The sequence below is a fragment of the Lissotriton helveticus genome, chromosome 1_1 (assembly GCF_964261635.1).
Source record: "Lissotriton helveticus chromosome 1_1, aLisHel1.1, whole genome shotgun sequence".
NCBI classification, from domain to species: Eukaryota; Metazoa; Chordata; class Amphibia; order Caudata; family Salamandridae; genus Lissotriton; species Lissotriton helveticus.
Genome location: NC_136057.1, coordinates 1,869,660,105 through 1,869,683,164, shown reverse-complemented (window position 1 = coordinate 1,869,683,164; position 23,060 = coordinate 1,869,660,105). Strand labels below are relative to the sequence as shown.

The 23,060-nt window shown below is 44.6% G+C and overlaps 1 protein-coding gene across 1 annotated transcript in view; it reads left to right on the top strand.

Moving 5' to 3' along the window:
• The window catches only part of TNR (tenascin R), a 736,434-nt gene extending 730,371 nt beyond the window's left edge, over positions 1-6,063 (top strand). Inside the window, exon 23 of the mRNA XM_078642004.1 lies at positions 1,578-6,063. Coding sequence (XP_078498130.1) covers positions 1,578-1,697 — 120 coding nt within the window. The 3' untranslated portion in view covers positions 1,698-6,063. The remainder of the gene's footprint in view (positions 1-1,577) is intronic.
• The last annotated feature ends 16,997 nt before the right edge of the window (positions 6,064-23,060 follow it).

Sequence of the window (23,060 nt, the reverse complement as noted above, 5' to 3'; positions counted from 1 at the left end):
GCCATAGGCTTCTGATCTAAACGTTGGAGTGCGGCACTTATTATTTCACAAATGAAGCATCCTTTCACAATATTGTTGCAGTCAGTATTCCTGGCTGCAATACCTTTGTCAGCCTATTTCGCGTTTATTCACTGAAAGAATTGGCATGTAAATTAAAAAATACTTATCGTTCATTTTATTTTTTTAAGTATGTTACAGAGCGTAGTTCCAGCAACCAGGTGTTATTGTGTTCTACGTACAATAAAACGCAGACACTGTAGTGAATACCAATGGATAACAAGTGCAGAAATGATTGGATGCATTCATCAGGAACTTACAACTAAGGGGCATGTTTCTTAGAAAGTGGCGAAGCGTGTCGTTAAGCCAAGAAGGCTAATGACACACTCCATCACTTTAGAAACGCAGGGCTGCACCATATTTACTAGAATATGGTGCATCCCTGCATTTCCCCCTGTGATGGCGCTGAATTAAGATGCCTAGCGCTAATGCAGGCACCATTGCACCATTGTGAACGGAGCCTCTGTTGAGGGGAAGATTGTTTATGTGCAGGAAGGTCTCCCTTCTTGCACACATAGAAACAGCAAAAGATTAATGATTGTTTATGTGGAGAAGTGTGGCTCACTGGTTAGAGGCGGCAGACCCGTAAGCAGAGAACGGCCCGGGACCAGGGTTCGATTCCCGACGCGGCAGGGTCGTGGACCAGGGTCAGCGGACTTGATAATTCTCGACTCGGTGCCTACTCTAGTCAGAAACCACACTCGGCAACTCTGGGCATCAGCTTGCCTCATCTTCACAACGGCCCCCCCAGACCGCCGGGGATGCTTGGTCGCACCTTAGAGATACCCATCAGGGACCATCTCTCAGGGTGAGCCAGGACGGGTTCCCCAGCGGTCGAAGCGTGGAGATACTCCTCCGGGAGTCGATTCCTAGCGCTATATAAACCCGCAATTAATTAATATAATATATATGTGCAGGAAGGTGTCTCTTACTGCACATAAACAATCATTAAACAATGACATTTTGCAACTTTTATGTGTGCTGCATTAAGCAGCCCACATAGAAGTTTCAAAACACCATTTCATGTTGTTTATGTGCAGGAAGGGACACCTTCCTGCACATAAACAATCACTCTCTACAACCCAGGCACCCTTGCACTATGGTGCAAAGGTGGCTGCGTTGGCGCTAGGCAGCTAAATTAGCACCAGCACAGGGGGAAACGCAAGGCTGCACCGTATTCTTGTAAATGCGGGCAGCCCTGCATTTCAGAAGTGTCGGAGCGCAGTGTTAAGCCAAGGAGGCTTTGCCGCACTCAGCCATTTCCTTGTAAATATGTCCCGTTGTCTAGATTCCCACTGTAAGGACCACCTGTGAAGGTTTTACATTGACTTCTCAAGCTTAAATATACGACATAGCATTTGATGGTTTCATTTAAAGAGCTGTGCCCCCACCTCTTGTAAAAGCATAGTTCAACAACCATTATATAGAATCTAATATTTAGTACATCTCATGATTTGTGATTCTGAAACTGCGGTTCACAAGTGCCTCTATTACTCCTCTCTCATTGTCTTTTCTTTTAGGGTATAAACTGGTATCACTGGAAAGGCCACGAATTCTCCATACCCTTTGTGGAGATGAAGACCCGTCCCTACAACCACCGCAGTCTTGTTGGAAAAACACGGAGGTCCACAGAGAAGTGAGACAGGAGACGCCATGACCCACCAAGGCCCCACCTCCTTTTACCTGTGATTAGTTTGTATTTGATCATTTGGAATTCAAGACATTCACTGTCACAACTTGCTATCTGCACATGGGGGAGAATGTTGAACCAAAAAAGGAGGTGATTAAGGCAGTGCTCTCCTTTCAACTGTTCAATTGCCAGATTTTTCTCCCGCTCCCCCAAAAGAATGTTTATGGTTGTGTCTTTCAGGTTGCACATGTTCAGTGATAAAGGCCTTCTGCATTGTTCCCTCTCCTTTATCATCACAAAGAGAAACCTCATATACATACTTACATTAACTGACAAGCCCATACAGAGCCATGTTAAACAAGGTTTGAATCTATTGGGAGGGGCACAGGATGACCTAGACACCTATGTAAAAGTTATGGCTGGATCTTAAAGGATGATATTAAGATGAATTTGGAGAGGACAAAGAGAGGGGAATTATGAAGGCCAAAGGCCTTCTTCCCCCATTCTGAGATCAGGAAACCTGGTCTCTTTCTCAACCAACTCTACTCCCAAAAGACTGGCCGTCACCTGTTCAAGAAGAGTTGGCATCCTCCTCTTACTACCAAATCAGAGAGAACTAGTCCACTACCAACTTAAGGAGAGTTAGCACCCTCTGCTATCTGCCAACCAAAGAATTCCTAGAATCTTTATCTGCTACCACTGGAACAGTAGCATTGTTTTCTGCCCTCACTAACGCAATGAGGGCTAACATTATTCACAATCTATTGTCAACCAAAATGGAGCTGAATTCTTTCTCTGCTACAACTAAACAAAGTAGAACTTGTGTTTTTCTCCACAATAACTAACCCAGACAGAGTAGAATCCTCATTTGCCCATGAACAGTTCATAGAAACATGGTTTTCTTCTATGACAATTACTAATCCAAATTAGTGTTCCTCTAGACTAGCACTAAACCTAATGAGATCTAGGACCCCTCTCTGCCCATTACCAGCCCATGGAGATATTAGATTTTCACAGCCACTATCTACCGAAAGAGGCCAAGCATTCTTCTCTACCACCTCTAATCCATGAAGAGCTAATGCCCCTCTTTACTTCCAGTAGACCAAGGAGAATTAAGGTTTCTCTCTACCTCTGCTAACTGACATAGAGATATTCTCTCTATCTTAAGCAAGGAGATATAGGCATCTTCTATTCCACCAGAAACCCAAGGAGAGCCTAAGGCCATTTCCACCACCAATACCCCAAGGTGACCTAGTGTTCTCATCTACCATTACTAAGCCAAGGAGTACAGGAGTCCAGCTCTGCCTACCATTAACCTAAGGAGCACATGCCTCACACTTATCCAAGGAGAGATAGCATCCTATAGCATCCTTCTTGATCACTATGAACTCAAGGAGAATTAGCATCCTTCTCAATCACCTGTAACTCAAGGTGAACTAGAATGCCTCTCTATCACCACTCATACATAAGAATTATAAGTAATTTCTTCCACCCTGACCCAAGGAAAGCAACTGTCTAGGATCACTAATTCAGGGAGAGCAAGCATTTCTTTCTACCACCAATAACCTAAGGAGAGATAGATGCCTTGTCTTCCACTACTAACCCAAGGCGAGGTAGAGTCATTCTCTTCCCCTACAACTTGATGGCGAGCTAGTTGCTCCATCTGTCACCCCTAGTTCAAGGACAGCTAGCATCCTTCACCACCACCATGTCCGTTAGGATTTTTCAGCAAACTCTAACCCAGGAAACCAAGCATTCTTGTCTGCTACCAATGATTATGCAAGACGTTTTTATTCTGTCCATACTACCCACTAATGATAGCCGTTCTGGATTCCTTCTCTACCACCACTAAACCAGAACCTTCAAAAGAGTCACTTAGAAGAGAATGAAGCCTGTATTAACCAGGACAACAAGGAGATCCATGCCCACTCTTCCTATAACTGCCAAGTAAATATCTTGTCTAACGCCACCAAACTTAGAATTGTATCTTCTGATTGCTGGAAACCACTGGATACACCAGTAGGGTGCTGAGATGCACTCTAATGCGGAGTGTGAGATCCCAGGTGGAGGACACCGCTCATTGCTCGACCTCTTTGCCTTCGACCCTAGCTGCTGAGAGAAGCAGGTGCTGATTTGTAGTAGGCTCCTCAGCAGGTAGTTATCAGTTACAAATGTTTTGTGCCAATATGTCTGGTGTGAGCTAATGTCAATGTTAATATACATTCCACATAAAGGCATGTCTTACCACCCACCTCATAGCATGGATGATCAAAATGTGAGTATCTGTTTGCCAAAGAAACTCAGAGTTGCTTTTCTTGTGACCCGGAGTTTCACTCTCCCTCCGCCTAAAGACCAGCTCTCCACATCAATCCATTTAAGAATAATGATTGTGAGGTTCTTAGTTAAGGATAATCCTTCACCATACTGCATTACCATAACAAGTCACCACTCAAAACCTCTACTCACTGCCAAATAGGCCCATCTCCCTTCTCAGCAATATGATTAGTGCAGTTACATTAGTACTGACTGCAAGTAATAAAATAGGAGCCAATCCAATCTGGTCATGTCTCACTGTCCTGCAGACTTGCAAACCCTACATGCTGTCTGCCTCCTTGTAGGTCACAGACCTCTTCATAAGGTACCACTGTTTCACTCCCAAGCACATTTTGTATCATGAATCTTATTTTTTTCTTCATATAATGTTCACTGTCCATGCACTTGACCATATTTCTGAAAAAGCAATACTTCTTTACATTTTTCATACACTCCTCAAAACCTGGTTCTATGTCAAATAAATAATGCTTTTTCAAGAACCTTCTTTTTGTTCGGAAATGCATACCACTTTATAGTAAATATTACTTCGGGTTTCAACATCCTTTTAAACCATTGATCAAAAAGAAAAACAAGTTGCTTCAACACTTTTTGTGCCAAATGATACTTCCCTGCAACCCCTACAGGGTGTTCCGCCCTAATTTTAACTTGTATATTCCACTTTTATTCCTTAGAGCTCCATGATCTATCTAGTTTTTCCTGCACCCATCATTATCTTCTCCCGGAGCACGTGTTGTTTCATTCATGAGTGATCACCAAAGAGCAGAGACCTGGAACTCAGTAATACAGGAGGATTCTTCTTTTATTGCAACTACATTCACAGATATTCTGGCTGCATTTGCCTAATCATGGCTTCCAAAATATCAGTTTAGCTTAGAGCGAACATTCAACCTAGCAAAGGGTTGTTCCTTTTTCCGTTCTTTAAAAATGCTATCTTCTCAGCCTCTCAGGTCCAGACTTCCCACTAGGTACTGGGAGAAGCCAGTATTCAATTCTACCTTGGGAACACATCCCAGCCTTCCAAAAATACAGTGATCTAACAACATAACAAAATACACCCTAATATTAATAGAAAAGAATCAGCTCACCCAGCAGTCAGGGTAGAGTCTACTTTTGTTAACCATTTGGCAATGGGAAGCTCATACATTTGGCTGCTAATTTCTTATGCCCTTGTTTACCTGGAATTGAGAAAACCTTGCATGATCACCAAATCAATAAGAGCTACATTTTAAAAAAAAATTCCTTTGGGTGCATCCCTATTGCCATGGTATTGCATTGAGGGCACACCATACCTGTCTGACTTCTCTTGCTGCCTGCCCTTGAGCCTCATGGAATAAGGAGTAGTTATTCAGCAATTCTGCTTCTGTTCTTTACAAGTGGCTGCACTCAGAAGTGCATTTGATGACTAGTGGCTATGATTAGGGATTGGTGGTAAAATCACTCCCAAACACAGCACCTAGGCATCAAACATCGAGTAAGGTCCTTAGACCTGTCTCACACTGATTGTTACAGTAACCATGCTCCCCTTCTCAGTAATGAACACGGTAATTCCACTGTGTGACCAGCAGATGGCTAGAGAGATTCTAAACACCATTTCTGTATTAACTCATTCCTCTCTAATTACCGACCCGTCTCTCCCTCTCCTCAACTCCCTCGCTCTGCCTTGTCAGTTCCTCAGAGTTTGTGTGTATTTCCTGGAATGTCTGCCTTCTTCAGCTGTCCAGTACCATTGTCTGTTCCCACCCTGTCCCGGTCCTCCATGATGGCCTCTTTGTAAATCTTTTCGAGAAGTCCTCTCTTACTGCCTTTGTACATACATTATTCTGGGATTGTGCTTGTTATTTAAGAATACGGAGGATTCAGAATCCTTCGTAAAAATTTTGATGAACTAAAACCAACAAGAACCCTTGAAATGACGTAGCTTTGAGAATTTGGATCTACGATTGTTAACCATAGCTGTTAACCAGCATTTCTAATCCTGATTACTCTTAGCCTATGTATAGTTCCTTTTTTTAATGCATTTTCTATTCGTTAATAAACTTTTCCAGTGGGATGGATGGATCTGTGTTGGTGTCTTTTTTCTCAGTGGAGTCATGGTATGAAAGACTGAATGAGAGCGAGGAAGACATGAAAGGGCAGATGGAAAGGGTGGCCTCTGATACATTGTGCAAGCCAGTGGTGTCTGGCGCAGATCGGGGGTGGCAGGGCAGGGGGGAGAGGGAGTAAAGAAAAAAACAATAAACATACCTCCTTGCCGCGTCTTGCCGCGTCTCTACCATCAACTCTTCCAGCAGAGGAACAGAACACACAGGAATCACCCAGGCTCCCCAAAGCGAATCCCAATGCTGCAATACCGCATTGTGATTGTTCTGAGCACTGTAATTCGGTGCCAGGGCATGTTCTCCACCCATGCTGTAATACAACTTGTGTGGAGAACATTTAAAGTGTGCATGACTGTTTGGCCGGCTCAAGACGGCTTCAAAAGATTCATGCGCACTTACAGAGTGCCCACCATTCCTCCCCCTGCTCTGAGAGCGGAGCCGCCTGCCCCGCAAAGCTGCTGCAGCGGGCAAAATTTAAATGATAATAACAATGAGTTATAATCATTTTATTTTTCCTTTTCTCACACTGCTGAAAAGTAGTGGGTCGATGCTCCTCCGCCTTAGTGGAGGAGCCGCCACTAGTGTAAGCTCCTCTCTTGCACCACCATATAGGCTGTGTCATGTACAGTATACAGGATAAGATTGGAAGTAAGTTGGTTCATCATCTTATTATGATTCTTAAAGAGCTCAACTGACTCTCATTGAAAGCCCAGCTTCAGTTCAATATGTTCTCCCTGACCTACGTGCCTGTCTCATTTAACACATGTTGTTCATTTGGCAAACAAAAATAAAACATTTCTGGAGGCATACAAACATTTAGGAACATAATTACTCTTTTGTGTGAGATTCCAAACTTTGTTTCTGGCTTTCCCAGTCTCTGCAATAATTACCCCTGCAAATAGAGAATGGACCTTTCTTTCAAAGGCTTTTCACAATACCAAAACCCCACTCTTTTGGTATTGCTTATTGTACAGTAGCTTGATTGATGATGTTTTTAATGTTATCATGTGATGAGGTATATCAAGAGGTCCATAAGCAGGCCTAGATAAAAAGCTGAGGTTATAACCCAGGAAGGGAAGAGAGAGTTTGCCTATAGCCTTATAGCCCGCCGTAGCGGGCTATACCGGCTATTAAAGGCCCGCTGAATCATTAAAGGCCCGAGCCGAAGGCGAGGGACTTTAACGAAACAGCAGGACTTTAATAGCCGGTATAGCCCTGCTACGAAGGGCTATAAGGCTATTAGAACATTCTGCCACTAGAGGGCATAATGTTCTAACAAATTAAACAAAGGGTTCTTGAAGCTCGAGGGGATATAAATCCCCTCGAGCTTCGAGAAGCCTTTGTAGAACATTGGAATGTTGCTCTGCGGGCCTTTACCGGCCCGTAGATGCAGGGAGAACTCCATTGTCTGCAATGGAGCTCCCAACATTCCAATGTTCTAATATGACATAGGATACTGTCTCCCTAGTTTCAAACACATTCACCAAAGGTGTCCTACCCCTTCACTATTAAACACCATTCCACATTATAATGGGTCCCAATAAGAGAAGCCACAAAACCCTTCTAGGTTGTTTTTTCAGAACCTTATCCACTCTATTAGTGGCATGCTTTATCGTCGGCTCTCACCCTGGTCCCTACACACTAGGGTGAGCTCAAACATATTCTAGGGAGCACTTTGGATATTTTGCCTATTTACTGATTGGTGTCTTTCTAGATAAAAAATACCTACAGGTCACCTGTGTATATACCTTTACTGATGAGTGCCCAAGGTATAATAAATTCACAAAGGGGGTGTCAAAGAGATGTAGTGTCTCTACATCTTTTAGGAAGTCAATATTTCTCAGTCTTCTAAATGTGGCCTCTAAGGTTCCAAGGATTTCTTAGGACTTATTCTAATGAACTAGATCTGTCATTTTTATGTATCGCCAACGTCAGGACACACAACAGGCAACATTGTAACATACATAGAGGATTACTTGTCCTCTCTTTAGTTAGTTCATTCGTTATTGCGGGATATATTTAAACATAATAAGAGGAGAGAAGACATGCCCATGAAGTCACACAAGCTTAGTTCCCTTGATGATAGTGTGCCCTGGCCATTAGGGGTAGGATTGTTGATGATAAATAAAAAAAAGACCGATCTGGGGCATTCGATGTAACTTAATTTTTCTAGTTCATCAACAATTTCCAGTGGGTAAAGTGGGGTTCCATCATTTAAATTTTATTCTTCACTCATTTAACATAAAAGGCAGAATTTTGCTCAGTGCGAACAGGTCATGAAGATAGTGGTGTGTGCATCTATTGATAACAGGAGACAGACATGCTATACGGTACCTTGATAGGTTCTAGTTGCATGGTTGTTCTCTTTTGTTACATGTATTTGCTCATCTTGATTTAAGGTCATGGCTTTGAGGAATATTTGGGCGGTATGATTGACGGTTGCCCATGGTCGTCCTTGTGTCTGAGTAGTATTGTTTTGGTATTTACGGTCCTGGTTAGGGACTCTACAACTTACATTTTGTCTATCATAGGTTTGTTTAGGGTGGGGAGCCACCAGGTGTCGTTACAGGCGTCGGGGTGTGAGCCTATGACGAGTACTTCTGGTTTGTCAGTGTTGAGTTGTAGGCAGCTGCTATTTATCCACTTGGCGACTGCTTCAATTCTTTCTTAAAAGTTATGTTTGGATACGTTAGGTTCTTTGAAAAGGAAGAGGATGAGTTGGATGTTGTTTGCGTATGATACAATGTTGAGTCAGTGGGATCCGACGATAGGGGCGAGTGGGGCCATGTAGATGTTGAACAGGGTGGGGCTGATAGAGGATCCTTGGGGAACTCCGCAGGTGATTAGGGTGGGCTCCGAAAGGAAGAGAGGGATTATGACCCACTGCGTTCTGCCGGAGAGGAATGAGCGGATCCAGTTGAGGGCCTTGTCCCGGATTCCTGCATCGTGGAGTCTGCATGCTAGGGTGCTGTGAGAGACTGTGTCAAAGGCTGTGGAGAGGTCTAGGAGGATGAGGGCCACAGTTTCTCCTCTGTCAAGGAGGGAGCGGATGTCATCTGTTGCGGCGAGGAGAGCGGTTTGGATGCTGTGGTTTTTCCTGAACCTGGATTGGTAGGTGTTGAGGGTGTTTTTTCTTCAATGAAGAAGAGAAGCTGGCTGTTGACAGCTTTTTTGATGACTTTTGCCAGAAACTGGAGTAAAGAGATTGGTCTGAGGTTTTTGAGGTCGGTGGGGTCTGCCGAGGGTTTCTTTAGGAGAGGGTTGATCTTGGCATGTTTCCAGTTTTTGGGGAAGGAGGTGGTCTCGAGGGAGCGGTTAATGGCTCAGTGAAGCTTGGGGCGATGGTGTTGGCAGCTCTGTGTTAGATGTGATGAGGGCAAGGGTCCAAGGGGGCCCCTGAGTGGATTGACTTCATTGCCTTTAGGGTTTCTTCGGTGGTAAGAGTGGTCCAGTGGTCAAGTGTTGGTGTCAGGTGGTGTCGGGAGTGGGAGGTGTAGGTTCCGTGTGTTGATTTTTGTCATCGAAGTTGTCGTATCTTGTGGTGGAAAAAGGAGCAGAGTTTGTTGCAGAAGTCCTGGGGGGGGGGGTGTCTGTAGTCTCACTGTTGGGTTCGGAGAACTCTTTGATGATGCTAAAAAGTTCCTTGCTGGTGTGTGCATAGGTGAAGATTCTGTCCTGGAGTGCTTTCTTCCTTGTGTTTCTGATGAGCTGGTGGTGGGCGGTGGTGGCTGCTTTGCAGTTGTAATAGGCTACTGTTGTTTTGGCGTTTCTCCAGATCTTTTTGAGGCGAATGCAGGTCCGTCTGGATCTCGGAGTTCGGTGGAGAACCTGCTAGCTGTCTTGGCATGTGTGTTGGTGGTTTTCTTGAGGGGGCAATTGTTTTGGTGCAGTCGGTGATCCATTTGTGCAGGGTTCAGGCTGCGGTGTTTGGGTCATCATCCGGGGTGGTTGGAGAGGAGCTGCTGAGGACGGCAGTGAGCTGGTCATCGGAGGTCGTGTTTCAGTTTCTGCGCGGGTGCTGGTGTGGAGGTTTGCGGGTGATGGTTGTTTTGAAGATGAAGTGGATGCAACAATGGTCTGTCTAGGAGAGTTTGGAGGTGTGACTGAAGATGATGGATTTCCCCACTGCAAAGGTGGTGTTGAGGATGTGTCCTGCTGAGTGTGTGGGTTCTAGTACAATCTGTTTGAGCCCGATGTTGTGGTGGTTGTCCAGGAGGTGGAGTTGGGGTCACAGAGGTTGTCAAGGTGGAAGTTGAGGTCTCCCAGAAAGGTGTAGTCGGTGAAAGTGATGGCTTGCGGGGTGACGGTGTTGGTGATGGAGTCGGTGAATGGTGTGCGGGGGGCCGTGGGGTCTGTAGATGAGGGTGCCCTGGAGAGTGGTGGTCGGGTTGGTCTGTATCTTGAAATGTAGGTTTTCCATCATGTTTGTGGGCTCTTCGGGGTGGGTGCTCAGTCAGAAGTTGGATTTGTGGACGATGGCAATGCCTCCTCCAGGGTGGTTGAGGCGGTCCTTCCTGATGATCTTGTATCCTTCAGGGATGGCGATCGCGATGTCTGGTCCAGAGACTGCGTTTGTCCAAGTTTCTGTGAGGAAGCCGATGCCAGGGGTGGTGTTGTCGAGTAGTTCCCAGATTTCTGTGGCGTGTCTGTGGAGGGAAAGGACATTGAGGAGGATGCATTGCAGGGTTTTGGGTGCAGTGGAGTTGTGACGGGAGGGTTGTGGTGAGTCCTGGGTCGTGGCAATAGCAAAGGAGAAGCAGCAGTGGCGGCAGGTGAAGGGTCCTTGTGTGTTGATTGGCGAAGAATGCTTGCAGTTGTTGTACTGGCCTGTGTTGAGTGTGTGGAGGGTCAAGGAGCTGTACCACTGTTGGGTAGGAGGTCAAGGCTTTCCTGGCATTGCTCACAGTCGGGTCGTGAACAGGCGCAGACGGGCTTGACTTTGGCACACATTTGGTGCACCAGCGGCGCGCCCGCTGCACAGCGGCCACCATTAAGTAGCGGTCGGGGAAGGGAGAGCAGCTGGGAGGTGGGGGCGGGAACACAGGGGGGAGGGGCCACAGAGGCACAGCGGCGGGAAGAATGGAAAGGAAAAATGGCAGAAAGGGAAAAAGTGAAAACGGCAAAAGTGGAAAAGGCAAAAGTAACAAAAAGGCAGAACGAGGAGGCAGAGGCAAAAGGCAGAGCCAGAAACAGGAAGCAGCAAAAGAACAGTGCAGAAAGAGAACAGCACAGAAAAAAGACAGAACAGCACAGAAATAGACAGAAACGGCTGGTATAGTAGCCCAGCAGAAGAGCAGGCTCTTCCACGGGAACACCAGGGATGAGGCGCAGACAGGAGCCTGCGGGTGGAGGATGGCCTTGAACACCTACCTGAAGGCTGGGCAGCATTGGTGGCGGACACTCTAGGATGGAGCTGCGTGAGGTGAGACCAGTTTCCTGACCAGGAGGTCAGGACTATTAATAACTTGCAAAAATGTTACCACAACCAGGGATGTTGTAGTCTATATATTTTTTTAAACAAGCTTTGCTAGGGGAAATGGTTGTACACCTATATAACTAGAGAATGACAAATTATCCTATCACATCTGTACATATGACTCCGTCTTGAGGCCCACTCTGCCTCATTTGAACCCCAGAATCCACCAAATTGTTTTCTGCCAGCCTCCATCTGGAGCCATGAAGGTGCCTCAATATCTCTCTTGTTCACTTGCATATTTAAATCTAAATTGCAAGCAGTCCTTGAGCCGTACCTGGCCAAGAAGAGTAGATGGCCACAGATCCCAGTTGAATAAGGCAATTTCCCTACGTCTTGCGGATAAGTCACCTGCCTATGTTCTTTGGCCATATAGTCCAACATTTTTAACCTTACAGGGAGCAATGGAGCAATTTGGCTAAATTTTTGCAAAAGCCATGGAGCTCTTGGAGTGGGTTGTATGTCAAAATAACCCACTTTTTTACATCGACCTACAAAAATACCGAATGCAGAATCTCCACACCCAAGCAAGTTATGCAACACGTCTGCTAGTGGTAGCATACCTCTTCACCTTTGACATATCTAGGTCAATAATCAACAATTTATTTCTTGAAAAACATTTTGACACAACTTTGCATGAAATCAAAGTATCCAAAACTGAAAGCTTGAAACTTAGCTGGTCTTTTTTGGGGGTGGATATACCCCTGTGTGTACAGTGACAACTTGCCTCTTGTTTCTCGGATGTGATTTTAAAATTCTCTCTGCCCTGTTCCTCCTTCCAACATCCCTGCACAGTGCATTCTGGGGGCCAAAACTAGAGCTTCTACTTCTGGCACTGCTCGCTTCCTTCTGCAGACTTTCTCTTTAAGCTGCTCCTCAAACCCTTGAAGTTATGTTGGGCTCCAGGCTAGTACCTTCACACCCACTACCTCATTCCAGTCATGACAGCTGAAGTGACTTCACCTCTCCGCTATAGGGATGACACCCGGCTTGTCCTACATTTCTGAGAAGAAGCCAGTAACAATACAAATAACAACAGAGAAATCCGGTATTTTTTCCTTTTTCTTTTCCTTCTGAAACATAAATCTAAAACAGCACCACATGGCGAAATCTGTTAGAAATAATTACGGTTGCAGTTTACTGAAGGAAAACAGGAACTGGCTTGTCCTTCTTCTAATATATTTTTCTAAAAAGTGATCAGCAGAAAAGAGATATGTATGGCAAAATGTTTATTTAGTTCAAAGTTGAAGGCCATAACAGTAAAGATAGACTCTCTGCATGTTTCTGCTCTATCAGAACGACAACATTTTATAACCCAGTTATAACCCATGGTCATGGAGCTCCTTGGTGATTTACAATATCCTTATGATATACAGCAGGAGATACATTATTTCATTTGTTTTGGGTACTCCTACCCAGAAGACATCCTTTTTTGTCTGTTATCATATTACCATGGCACCGTTCTCAAGGAAGAATGTATCTTGAGATTTAGTGGTTTATTGAAAAAGCTGTATCTAAGTCACTGAAACAGCAAGGCATAAAAAGCATTCCAGATATAAGAAGGGAAAAAGTCATGAGTATGACTCTTCATCATTTGGTCATGTATATCTAGGAAAGGGAGGCCCCTTCAGTAGTGGAAAATATCTTTGATGTGAGGAAGGGGAAGCCATTTTGGAGCAGTTGAAGGGAAATCTAAGACCACAGTCCAGACTTTGGACAAATTCCTAACGGTTGTTTTATAAGCTGCATTTGTCTGAAATCTTGCGACTTGCAGGAATGTTTGACATTGCATTGATCGCAGTATAATGAGTTCAACTTCACAGGGTTGAACTGAGTTATTTGTGGTTTCAACCCGAATGAATGGCTAGGAAGGTTTTGGAAATGCTGAGATTAGCATACTGGAAGAAGCAAAGACTGAGGGACTGCTAGGTGGGCAGTCACACAGGGCAACCAAGACCCTCTCCTCTCCTCGCTCGACACAGGATCTCCTGCTCAATTCAGAAATGCCCAACAGGGATCATTTTTGTGAAATTGTTTCCATCAATATGGCTAGGGAACTTTGTCAAAATTATAGCTGCTATGTCTTGGCAGCACACTCTGCATTGTTTTGATTTCTTAGAAACAACCGCAGAAGTTAGCTACTAAAGTGAGGGGTTATTTCTGTGAAAGTTACGTTTTCCTGCCCCAAACTCAAAGCCCTGTGGTGAATGAATGACCAGTTATAGGATTATAATAGAACCAAGGTGAAGATGTCCTTCAGAAACCACTGGTTCACAAAAATATAAATAGGGTGAGGGATCCTCAGATTTGATGGAAACCCTCCTAATTTATGATAGGGGTACCACTTTGCTAAACTCAAAATGACCATATAATTGATATCTAGAGGGCATGTTCAAGCGGAAAGGGTCAAACCTATCAGACTTTAAAACTTAGAAGGAAACACATACTAGGATGTGTCCTACACCTTTAACTAGATGATTTCTATAGCTTTAGAGCCCGACGTAGTAGGCTCTACCGGACATTAAAGATCCTCTCCATAGTTAAAGGCCAGAGAGAAGGCTATTAGAACATTCCGCCCCTAGAGGGCAGAATATTCTAATTTGTAAAAACAAAGGCCTCTTGGAGCCCGAGAGGGGTTAAATCCCCTCGGGCTCCAAGAGGCCTTTGTTCACAGCAACAGCTGTGAATTTAAAATTACATTGGAATGATGCTCTCCAGGCTTCTACCAGCCATTAGAAGCCTGGAGCTCTCATTGTCCTCAACATTCCAATGTTCTAATAATGTTTAGATTTGGAGTAATAGGCTATTTATTACCGTTGCTGAGGAAGGGGCATCATGACCAATTCAAGACTTTGTCTCTCTTGAGTCATGGCCACTCCCTATACTTATATATAGGTTTTTATCTTTAAGTTAACGTAGATGTGAAGTTAAGAAATGTCTATCCCTAATATACCTGCCTTCCCAAGATTTTGGCAGTCAATATTTTGACTATCTATAATGTTGTGCTCAATCTTTTGTTAATACAGTTGCTCTGTAAATGTGGTTTTTTCAACCAACAAAGGGGACACTGTTCCTAAGGGGTGCAAGATGTCACCCAGAAGCCGCCCATCAAAAACAATGAAAAGAAGACCAAGGAACCCTAGGTAAGAATGACCCACCAGTGAGGGGACAGAACAAGTCTTGCCTTCCTTTATATTTTTCAGTCCTATTTCACGTGAACTTCACTCCAAGTTGTTTTTTGGTCCTGAAGAAGCGCCAACGACCCCTGTGGCAATAAGAGCGCAAAACATGTTGACCAATTCTACCCAGGCACAATCTACCTGGGGGAATATTTGACCTATGGTGTTTTACCTCTATTCTTTTATTAAGGGCATAGCTCTTTCTTTTAACCGGAGTGTAGTAACCCATGGATATTTCTTGATTTCTTTGCACACACCTATCACCCTCTATTTTAAGACCCTCACCCCAAACACCCTCAGGCACCATCCGACATTTCTAAAAAGATCTCCGCTAAAGAGACCCTTCGGGGGACCCATAGGGAATTGCAGCAACGGCCCTACGAGGAGCAAATTCCGGATGATGAAGCGGGGTGTGTGAGGGCAACAGAAGGCAAGGCTTGCTCTGTCCCCTCACTGGCGGGTCCCTCTTACCTAGGGTTCTTTCTTCTTCTTTTCATTGTTTTTGATGGGCTTTTGGGTGACATCCTGCACCCCGCCTTAGGAACAGTGTCGTTTTTGTTGGTTGGAATATCATGTGTTAGGATCATGGACACTGGACCATTTATGGCTCTGCGGTCCCCCTTCCTCTCTTTGGATTTTATTGATACAATTGTTTTTTTCACATATAATACAGCATTATAGTAATTAAATAGTATACAAGTGGAGAGCAGGCGCCCTCAACTGGATTACTTCATGGCACTTTTGACAATCAAGGGAATTTCTAATTGTAAAGTAAATGGATTTTTCTGGGATCACATAATTTGATCAAATGTGGAAGCTGGGATTTCTGTCCAGGTTTCATGGTTGTACGTTTTGCAATCCAGCCATGGAATTGATATTTCCTCTCTCAAGGTTAACGCCGAAGCACATTGCTTGGTGTGCCATTGTCTTTCATGAGCTAAATGTATTTTAGTATCCCATTTAGTATAAAAAGTAGGGGTATGTGACTTTTTAATTTTTCTGGCATAGTCTGCCAAATAAGACAATTTCACTCTTCTGAAGATGGTTGAAAATGTCCACATTTACCCATAGCAAAGATTTCACATTACTGGTCTGCATTTCCTGCAGCTGGAAATCTTGCTGGCAATGGGGCTCTAGGAAAACAGTATACCTGCTGTCACTCACAGCTGATGCCCCTAAGAGACAGCAGGAAAGCAGAATGGACACCACCCAAACGGATATGATCCCTTTTTTCCCCACTACTCGATATCTTGCCTAGGACTAGCAACATAGGGGAAGGGTTCAACTTGTTGGAACACGGACTGCAGAGTCACACCCTTGCAACCCTGAGTGGCAGCAGGAATGTTCCCACATCAGCTTTTCCATTTTTTTTAAATGTTCAATGTTCTTTTTTGTAATGCTAGTAAATATCAAATAAAATAACAATGTTTCTGAACAACCAATATTCCCATCTTCACAATGACCTTATAAAAAAGGGCAAAATCAGAAAAAGAAATAAGTATTTAGCAAATACTATAAAATCGAGCAAACTAAGTGGTTTAGACATGCATCTGAGCCATTACCTATGGTAACACAAATTTCAGTATAAGGGAGACAGTGCGCTGAATCTTTTTGTTATTGTAGGAAAATGCCTCTCTCTGCATGATCACCTCCGTCTTTTGAGGACTGATGCTGGTGTTTTTTGGCTTTATGTACTTTGACTCTGCTAACCAAGCCTCAGTGCATGAGCTCTGACCCCAAAACATGTTGAAATTGGTTATACTCCTAATGAGCAGATTTAACTTATCTATGCATCTCTAGTATATGGTACAAAGTGTACCCAGGGCCTGTAAGTTAAATGTGACCAGTGGATGGCAGTACCTATTCTAAAACCACTACAGTGACAATGTGCTACATGGCTCCTGGCCTACTGCTAATGCCTGTCTGTGGCACTTTGAAAACTGTACTTCGACCTGCCAAAATAAATCCTTTGGAAAGGTCAAGATTTTCCTTTTAAATATTAATAGGTTACCCCTATGTACACCTTATAATGCATGGTATTTAAAACTAAGACATGTAGAAATTCAATGTTCCATATGTACTTACAGTGATAAAAGTCCCAAATGTTATATTCACGGATTACAAAGGTACCTGTTCCATAGGAAAACACTGGATTGCATTATTACATTCAATAATGCTAATTTTGGTTAGGAAACAGCTCAAAATATATTTCAAAGACTTTTAACAGTTATTTCAACCCCAATTTAATGGGCAAATCACATTTGTAATAACTATTAAGGAAAAGGTACTTTTAGGAAGTTACCTTTTCCATGCCTAAAGACCCTAGAGGCCCATTTGCATGAGCTCCAACTATCACCTATAATTTGAATAGCACCCTTGATGAGGTGTGAAAACTGCTCCTAGAGCAGGACAAAGGCCTTGAGTGTGTGGAGGAGCTTCTGTTCCTCTGGAAAGATACACATATGTGCTGAGCCCAGAAAGTTGATTAAATTCAAAGAGGCCCAACTGCTAACAGGGAAAGGTTAGCTTGCACCTGGTCAAGGCCTTTCTTTGTTCCCCCAGTCAGGCACCAATCCCAGTTGGGAGGATCTGACCCTAGAACTGGGTTGAAGTGACTACAGAGGAGGAGTTGCTCAGTTCTCTTGACACACCTGTGGGAGGGGCTCAGTGACATTACACAAAGGGAGAAGGGATTCACCCTCTTGGATTTGAGCAGAGAGGTGCATTGTGGAATTATTTGTGGTAGGGCACACAGGAACTGCTATAGAAGTGTGTAGAGTTACCCCTGGGAACATCTTCCCTATTGGCTAGGAGTCTCCCCAACCCATAAGCTAGTTCCAGGCATAAATGTTGCTTCTCAGAACACAACTGGACCTGGGGCACAAGAAAAAGGACTGCACCTGCTGTTGAGACCCATGAGGAGACCTGAAAGGCTGGACCAGGATGAGGAAGTGGACTCAACAAGGTTATTTGGCTGACCTCCCATTAAGTTATAGGGCCACAACAGGCTGCAAAAAGTCTCTTTTCTAGTACAGCCCAGCTGACCATTTCAAAATCGACCTGTCCGCGACCCTGCTGGAGTGAGTATTGACCCCCAAATGCTGTTCCTGAAGAACTGGGAACACTGTGTGCTCCTCCTAACATACTGAAAAACCTATGACTTAGATTCTACTTGGGCTCCAAAGACCTCTGGAGGACCAATACAAACCTGTGTAGTCAATCTGCTGAGGGTTTATTGCTGCTGAGTAAACGATTCATGTTGTTCAACTTCCAACTCGGCCAAATGGATTTTCTGTATACAACCTACGCTCCATCACAGTCTGCTTTAAATCTTAGGCACCGGCCAAGCACAAACACATGACTGCAGTTAGTGCCGAATACTTTTTGGGGCTATTTTGATTTAAAGCTTTAAAAAAATAATATTTCTGGATTCTCTTATTGGATTTTTGCTGTTTTGTTGTCATTTTGATCTTTAATTTATTTTCTTAAACGGAGTGGGCTACTTATGGTATTGTGTGTTCAACTAAATGGTTTACACATTTTCTTAAGTTAAGCCTGTCTGCTTCGTGCCATAGATACGCGGGGTTGAACTCAGGTTTAATGTATTCAAATCTTTACTGGACCTAGGAAGAATAGTAACAATATTACTTGTGGTGGACTGCTATCCACCCTAACAAACAGCCTATTTTCTCACACTGGTTTTTAGTGGTGGTATCCAGAACTTGTGTTCAGCAGTACTATTCAGCTATCAATTTAGAAATTAAAATCTCTCAATTGAACTGAAAGCAAAAAAATATTTTCAACTTTCAATTGGCATCAGGTCTTTGGGGCATTTTTGACTTTTCAATAAATGTTTTATTCAAATATTTGCACTTTTAAAATGTCTTACAGAAGTTGGAGGTGAATCTAGCTACCCTGACAACTCTCACAGTGGTGGGGATGAAAGCCCTAGGCAGAAAAAGGCAGTTGAAGTTGGCCAGAAAACTAGGAAGGCTGATTATGAAAGGGCTTTCAAAGCCTGGTAAGGTGTCTGACCTGAACACAAATCCCCTCTGAGAATGAAGCAATCAAAGCAAACCCATGGGATTAAGGACAAGGACCACTGGTCCCAAGATTAATTTTCTTCTGTACCAGCCAGGGCTGGGAGTGAAGTAGGGTCTGTCAGAATAAGCCCTTCTGAACTGCCCATTTGCCAGTTTGAGCTCAGTGACAAGCAATAAGCAAGGGAGTTGCAGGCCAAACTGGCAGCCATAGCACTAGAGGAGAAGAAACTTGCACTGGAATAAAAAATGTCTGGCCTTTGAGGAGGAGAAGAAGGACAGTTTAGAACTCCTGAGGTCCGAAGATGTTGGCAGTAATGATGAGGTTTCTACAGGGGGTCCACACACCCCTCACTTGCACAAAAATATTGTGCTTAGCTTTGTGGTGGGGAAAGTCATTGACAAATGGTTTGCCTACTATAAAATAGCATTCAGAATGCTCAGGGTAGATCCACAGTATTAGGGAATCTTGTGTGGTAGTTGGTACCAACACTGGGGATGGATACACTCCTGACTCGAGAAGAGGGGGTAGCTGTTTCCTTATACACACAAGAAGGATGCCCTTTTGCTGAATTTGGTCTTACATCTGAGGAGTAGAGGAGGACTTTCCAGAACACTCACAAAGACACACAAAAATCCTGGATTGAATTTTCAGAGGTCTCAGTAAAGGCACGGGACGGCTGGGTAAAAGACACTAAAGTAATCATGAAGGAGCACATTTATGTCAATGACATTCAGAGTTGCATCTGCATCTTGTAGATTCCTTGTTTTCTGACCCCAGGCAACTTGGTAAGGCAGTTTACAGGTGGTGAGCATTAGCATGTCTCAGAAATCCCAGGGGGGTGATCCAAAGAATGAGCATTTGGCCTTCCATCAGAGAGATGGGAGAAACAAGGATAAAAATGAGCACTCATAAGGGCCCCAGAAGCCTGCTCAGGAGGGGTGTCCCGTGCCTTTTTCAACCCCAAGTGGGGAGAGTACAACAGGAAGAAACCTTTGACCCAGTGAAGGCTTGGGTATGCCTAGACTGTTACAATGCAGGACATAAAAAGGAAGATTCTATCTGTCCTAGGAAGTCCCACACAGGTGGACAGTATCAAAGGATTACAAGTTTAGGAACTGAAGTGGGCATTTGCCTAGAGGAGACCAGGGTTTAGACTGAATCCACTTTAGTCTCCGTGGATGGGGTGGGTGTTGAAGCCCTGGCCATCCTATCTTCCAGCATGGTAAGCACAGGCAATGGCCAATGATCAATGGCACCAAGCTAGAGGCTCTGAGAGATGCAGGAGCTAGTATGACCACAGTGGTGGACTGGCGGGCATGGTCAGATGTTCTCCATAGTCCACACTGACAATGAGGTGAAATTTCATCTCATAGTAATGGCCAGCCTTGAGAAGGGAGGGGTTAATGGTCCTAATTAAGTAGTTATGAGTCCTTCCATTCCAGTGGAGTGTCTATTGGGAAATGACATAGAAATCTCCATGAGCAGAAATGGAATGGGGAACCCACACTGAAATATTAGGTATGCCTGAATGAGTGGGTCTGCTCACAAGGGCTCAGACAGCCCATCCGGGAGGTCAAGGGGGCCTGGAGTCTAGAACAATGGCCCAGATTCTCACCACCAAGAGGAAGGGCAAGAGGCAATCAAAACTAGCATCAAAACATCCCACAGCCAAGAAGGAATCTGACCCCAATGGGAAGATCAGGAGCCTAAAGGGAATGAAGAGCCTACCCTCAGAGACCTGCCAGAACTTTCTGAGTTGCATGGGGAAGGGCCATCCAGGGAAGAATTCTGCCAAGCTTAGAAAGAGTGCCCAACCCTTGAAGGCCTTCCCCACTAGGTTGAAGTCCAGGAGTAGCGGGATACCAGTTGATTCACAGAATCTACTGGGAAAACTGTGTCTTGTACAGAAAGGCTAGGGACCCAAAACCTAGAGCAACCAAGAGATTGGTGGTCCCCCAGCAGGACATGTCATTCCATTTGAAGATAGCCCACAATATCCCCTTGACTGGGCATTTGGGGCAGACCAAAACCAGGGACAGGTTGGTCAATCAAACTACTTTAACAGGCTCCAGATGTCTGAGAGGGTGTAAGAGTTCTGTTGTTTCTTCACCATCTGTTATGTCAGTCGCAAAAATAGGATGGCAACCCAAAGCTGTTCTGGTCCCACTAGCTGTGGTGTGGATGCCTTTTGAGAGGGTGGGGATTGATATTGTTGGGCCCTAGACCCTGAAACAGATTCAGGGAACAGGTTAATCTTGGTGGTGGATAACCACGCCGTTAGGTAACCTGAAGCCATAGCTTGAGGACGGTAACTGCACCCATGGTGGCAAGGGCCCTGCTTAGTGTCTTCATCAGAGTGGGGTTCCCCAAACAGGTTACCTCAGATAGTGGGACAAATTTAATGTCTGTATACTTGAGGACTATGTGGGTCGAGTGTGGGGTGACTTCCAAGTTCACCACCCTTTATAAACCCCTTACCAATGGGCTTGTGGAGAAATAAAAAAAGATCCTGGTGGTTGATTATGGGCCGGTCTGAGAAACTCTGTAGAAACTGGGATGTCCTATTCCCATGCCTTTATTGCCCACAGGGATGTGCCACTTTGATCCTTGTATGGGCACTCTGTCAGAGGTCCCTTAAGCCTTTCCCAAGAAGGGTTGGAGAAACCTCTCAAGGAACCAAAACAAAACATTGCAGACTATGTGCTAGGCTGCACTCCGGCATGGCTGAGTACAGGAACATGTGTAACAAAAATCAGTAGGCCAGCCTTGAGCTTATTAAGCACCGGATGACCAAAAAGGACCCTTGATGGAATACCAACCAGGAGAAAAGTGCGGGTTGTGGATCCCATGGCCTTCCAGTACAAATGGACTGACCCTACATGGTACTAGAGAAGTTGTGTGAGGTTGTCTAGCTGGTGGACCTTGGTGCCCTCCGAGACACCCAAGGGAAAACCATGTCAACCGCCTGAAGACTCACTTTGGCAGAGCAAACATGACCACACTCATCTTTCCAAATGGAAGAGAGGAAGAGGAGAGTGTACCTCTCCTAGATCTGTTATCTCACACTGCCAAGGATAGGTAATTGAAGGGAAAGTGCTCTTTGGAACACTGACAGAGCAGCTGCAGAGAGATTGCCACCAGGTGCTGTGGCACTTTGCTGGACTGTTTTCATTGACACCTGGGCTGACCCATTGATATTACTGACAACTTAACTGTCAAAATAAAATGTACAGGTTGTCAGATAAAGTAAGAGCCAGTATGCAGGAGGAAGATGACAAACTGTTGTTGGAGAGGGTGACTCAGCCCTCGAGTGGTCTGTGAGTTAGCCCAGTGGTGCTAGTACCCAAGGTGTTGACTATAGAGAAGAGAATGCCATCAACAAGACTGACACAAACACCTTTCCCAGAGCTCATGAGCTTATCGGACAGATGGAAGCTGCCAAGTATATGAGCAAATCTGATCTGACTTTCAGACACCGGCAGATTGCCCTAACTATGGGAGAAAAGGAGAGCTCAGCATTCTCAACTCCTGACAAATCCAAATTAAAGTAATTCCCTTGGGATTGAAGAATGCCCCAGCCACCTTCCAGAGGGTGGTGAACAGGGTACTACCTGGTTTTGGATACTTTTAGTGGAACATATCTTGATGATATTCCTGTATTTAGCTAGACCTGGCAGGAACAGCTGCCTGACCTCAGGTAAGTGATTCAGGGTGGCCCTGCAGCATGCACAACTGACTTTCAAGGCCAGAAAGTGTCATATAGGGCAAATGTCTGCAAATGTGCAACCTAGTTGGCAGGAGACATGTGCAGCCTCTCCAGCCCACAACCCAGTCAATCATGGCTTAGGAACCTACCAACACCCAGACTCATGTCATAGAGCCTATCTCGGGATGAGAGGTTATACTTATTATAGAAGGTCTGCCAGGGGTATGGGACTATTGTAGCCCCCGATGAGCTGACTTCCAAGAAGCAGCTAAAGAAGGTTATATGGACCGAGGAGTGTCAGAAGGTCTACCAACCTGAAGAAGGTGCTGTGTAGAACACCTGTACTCATGGAGTTTGTGGTCCTAATAGATGCTTCAGAAAATGGCATTGGGGCAGTGTTATCACAGCCTAATGCTGAGGGTCAGAATCAACAAGTTGACTTTCTCAGCAGGTAACTACACCCAAGAGCAGCATTGAAGTGCTGCAGGGAAGGAAGACTTTGCTGTGGTTTGGTCACAGGAGAAGCTGAGACTCTACT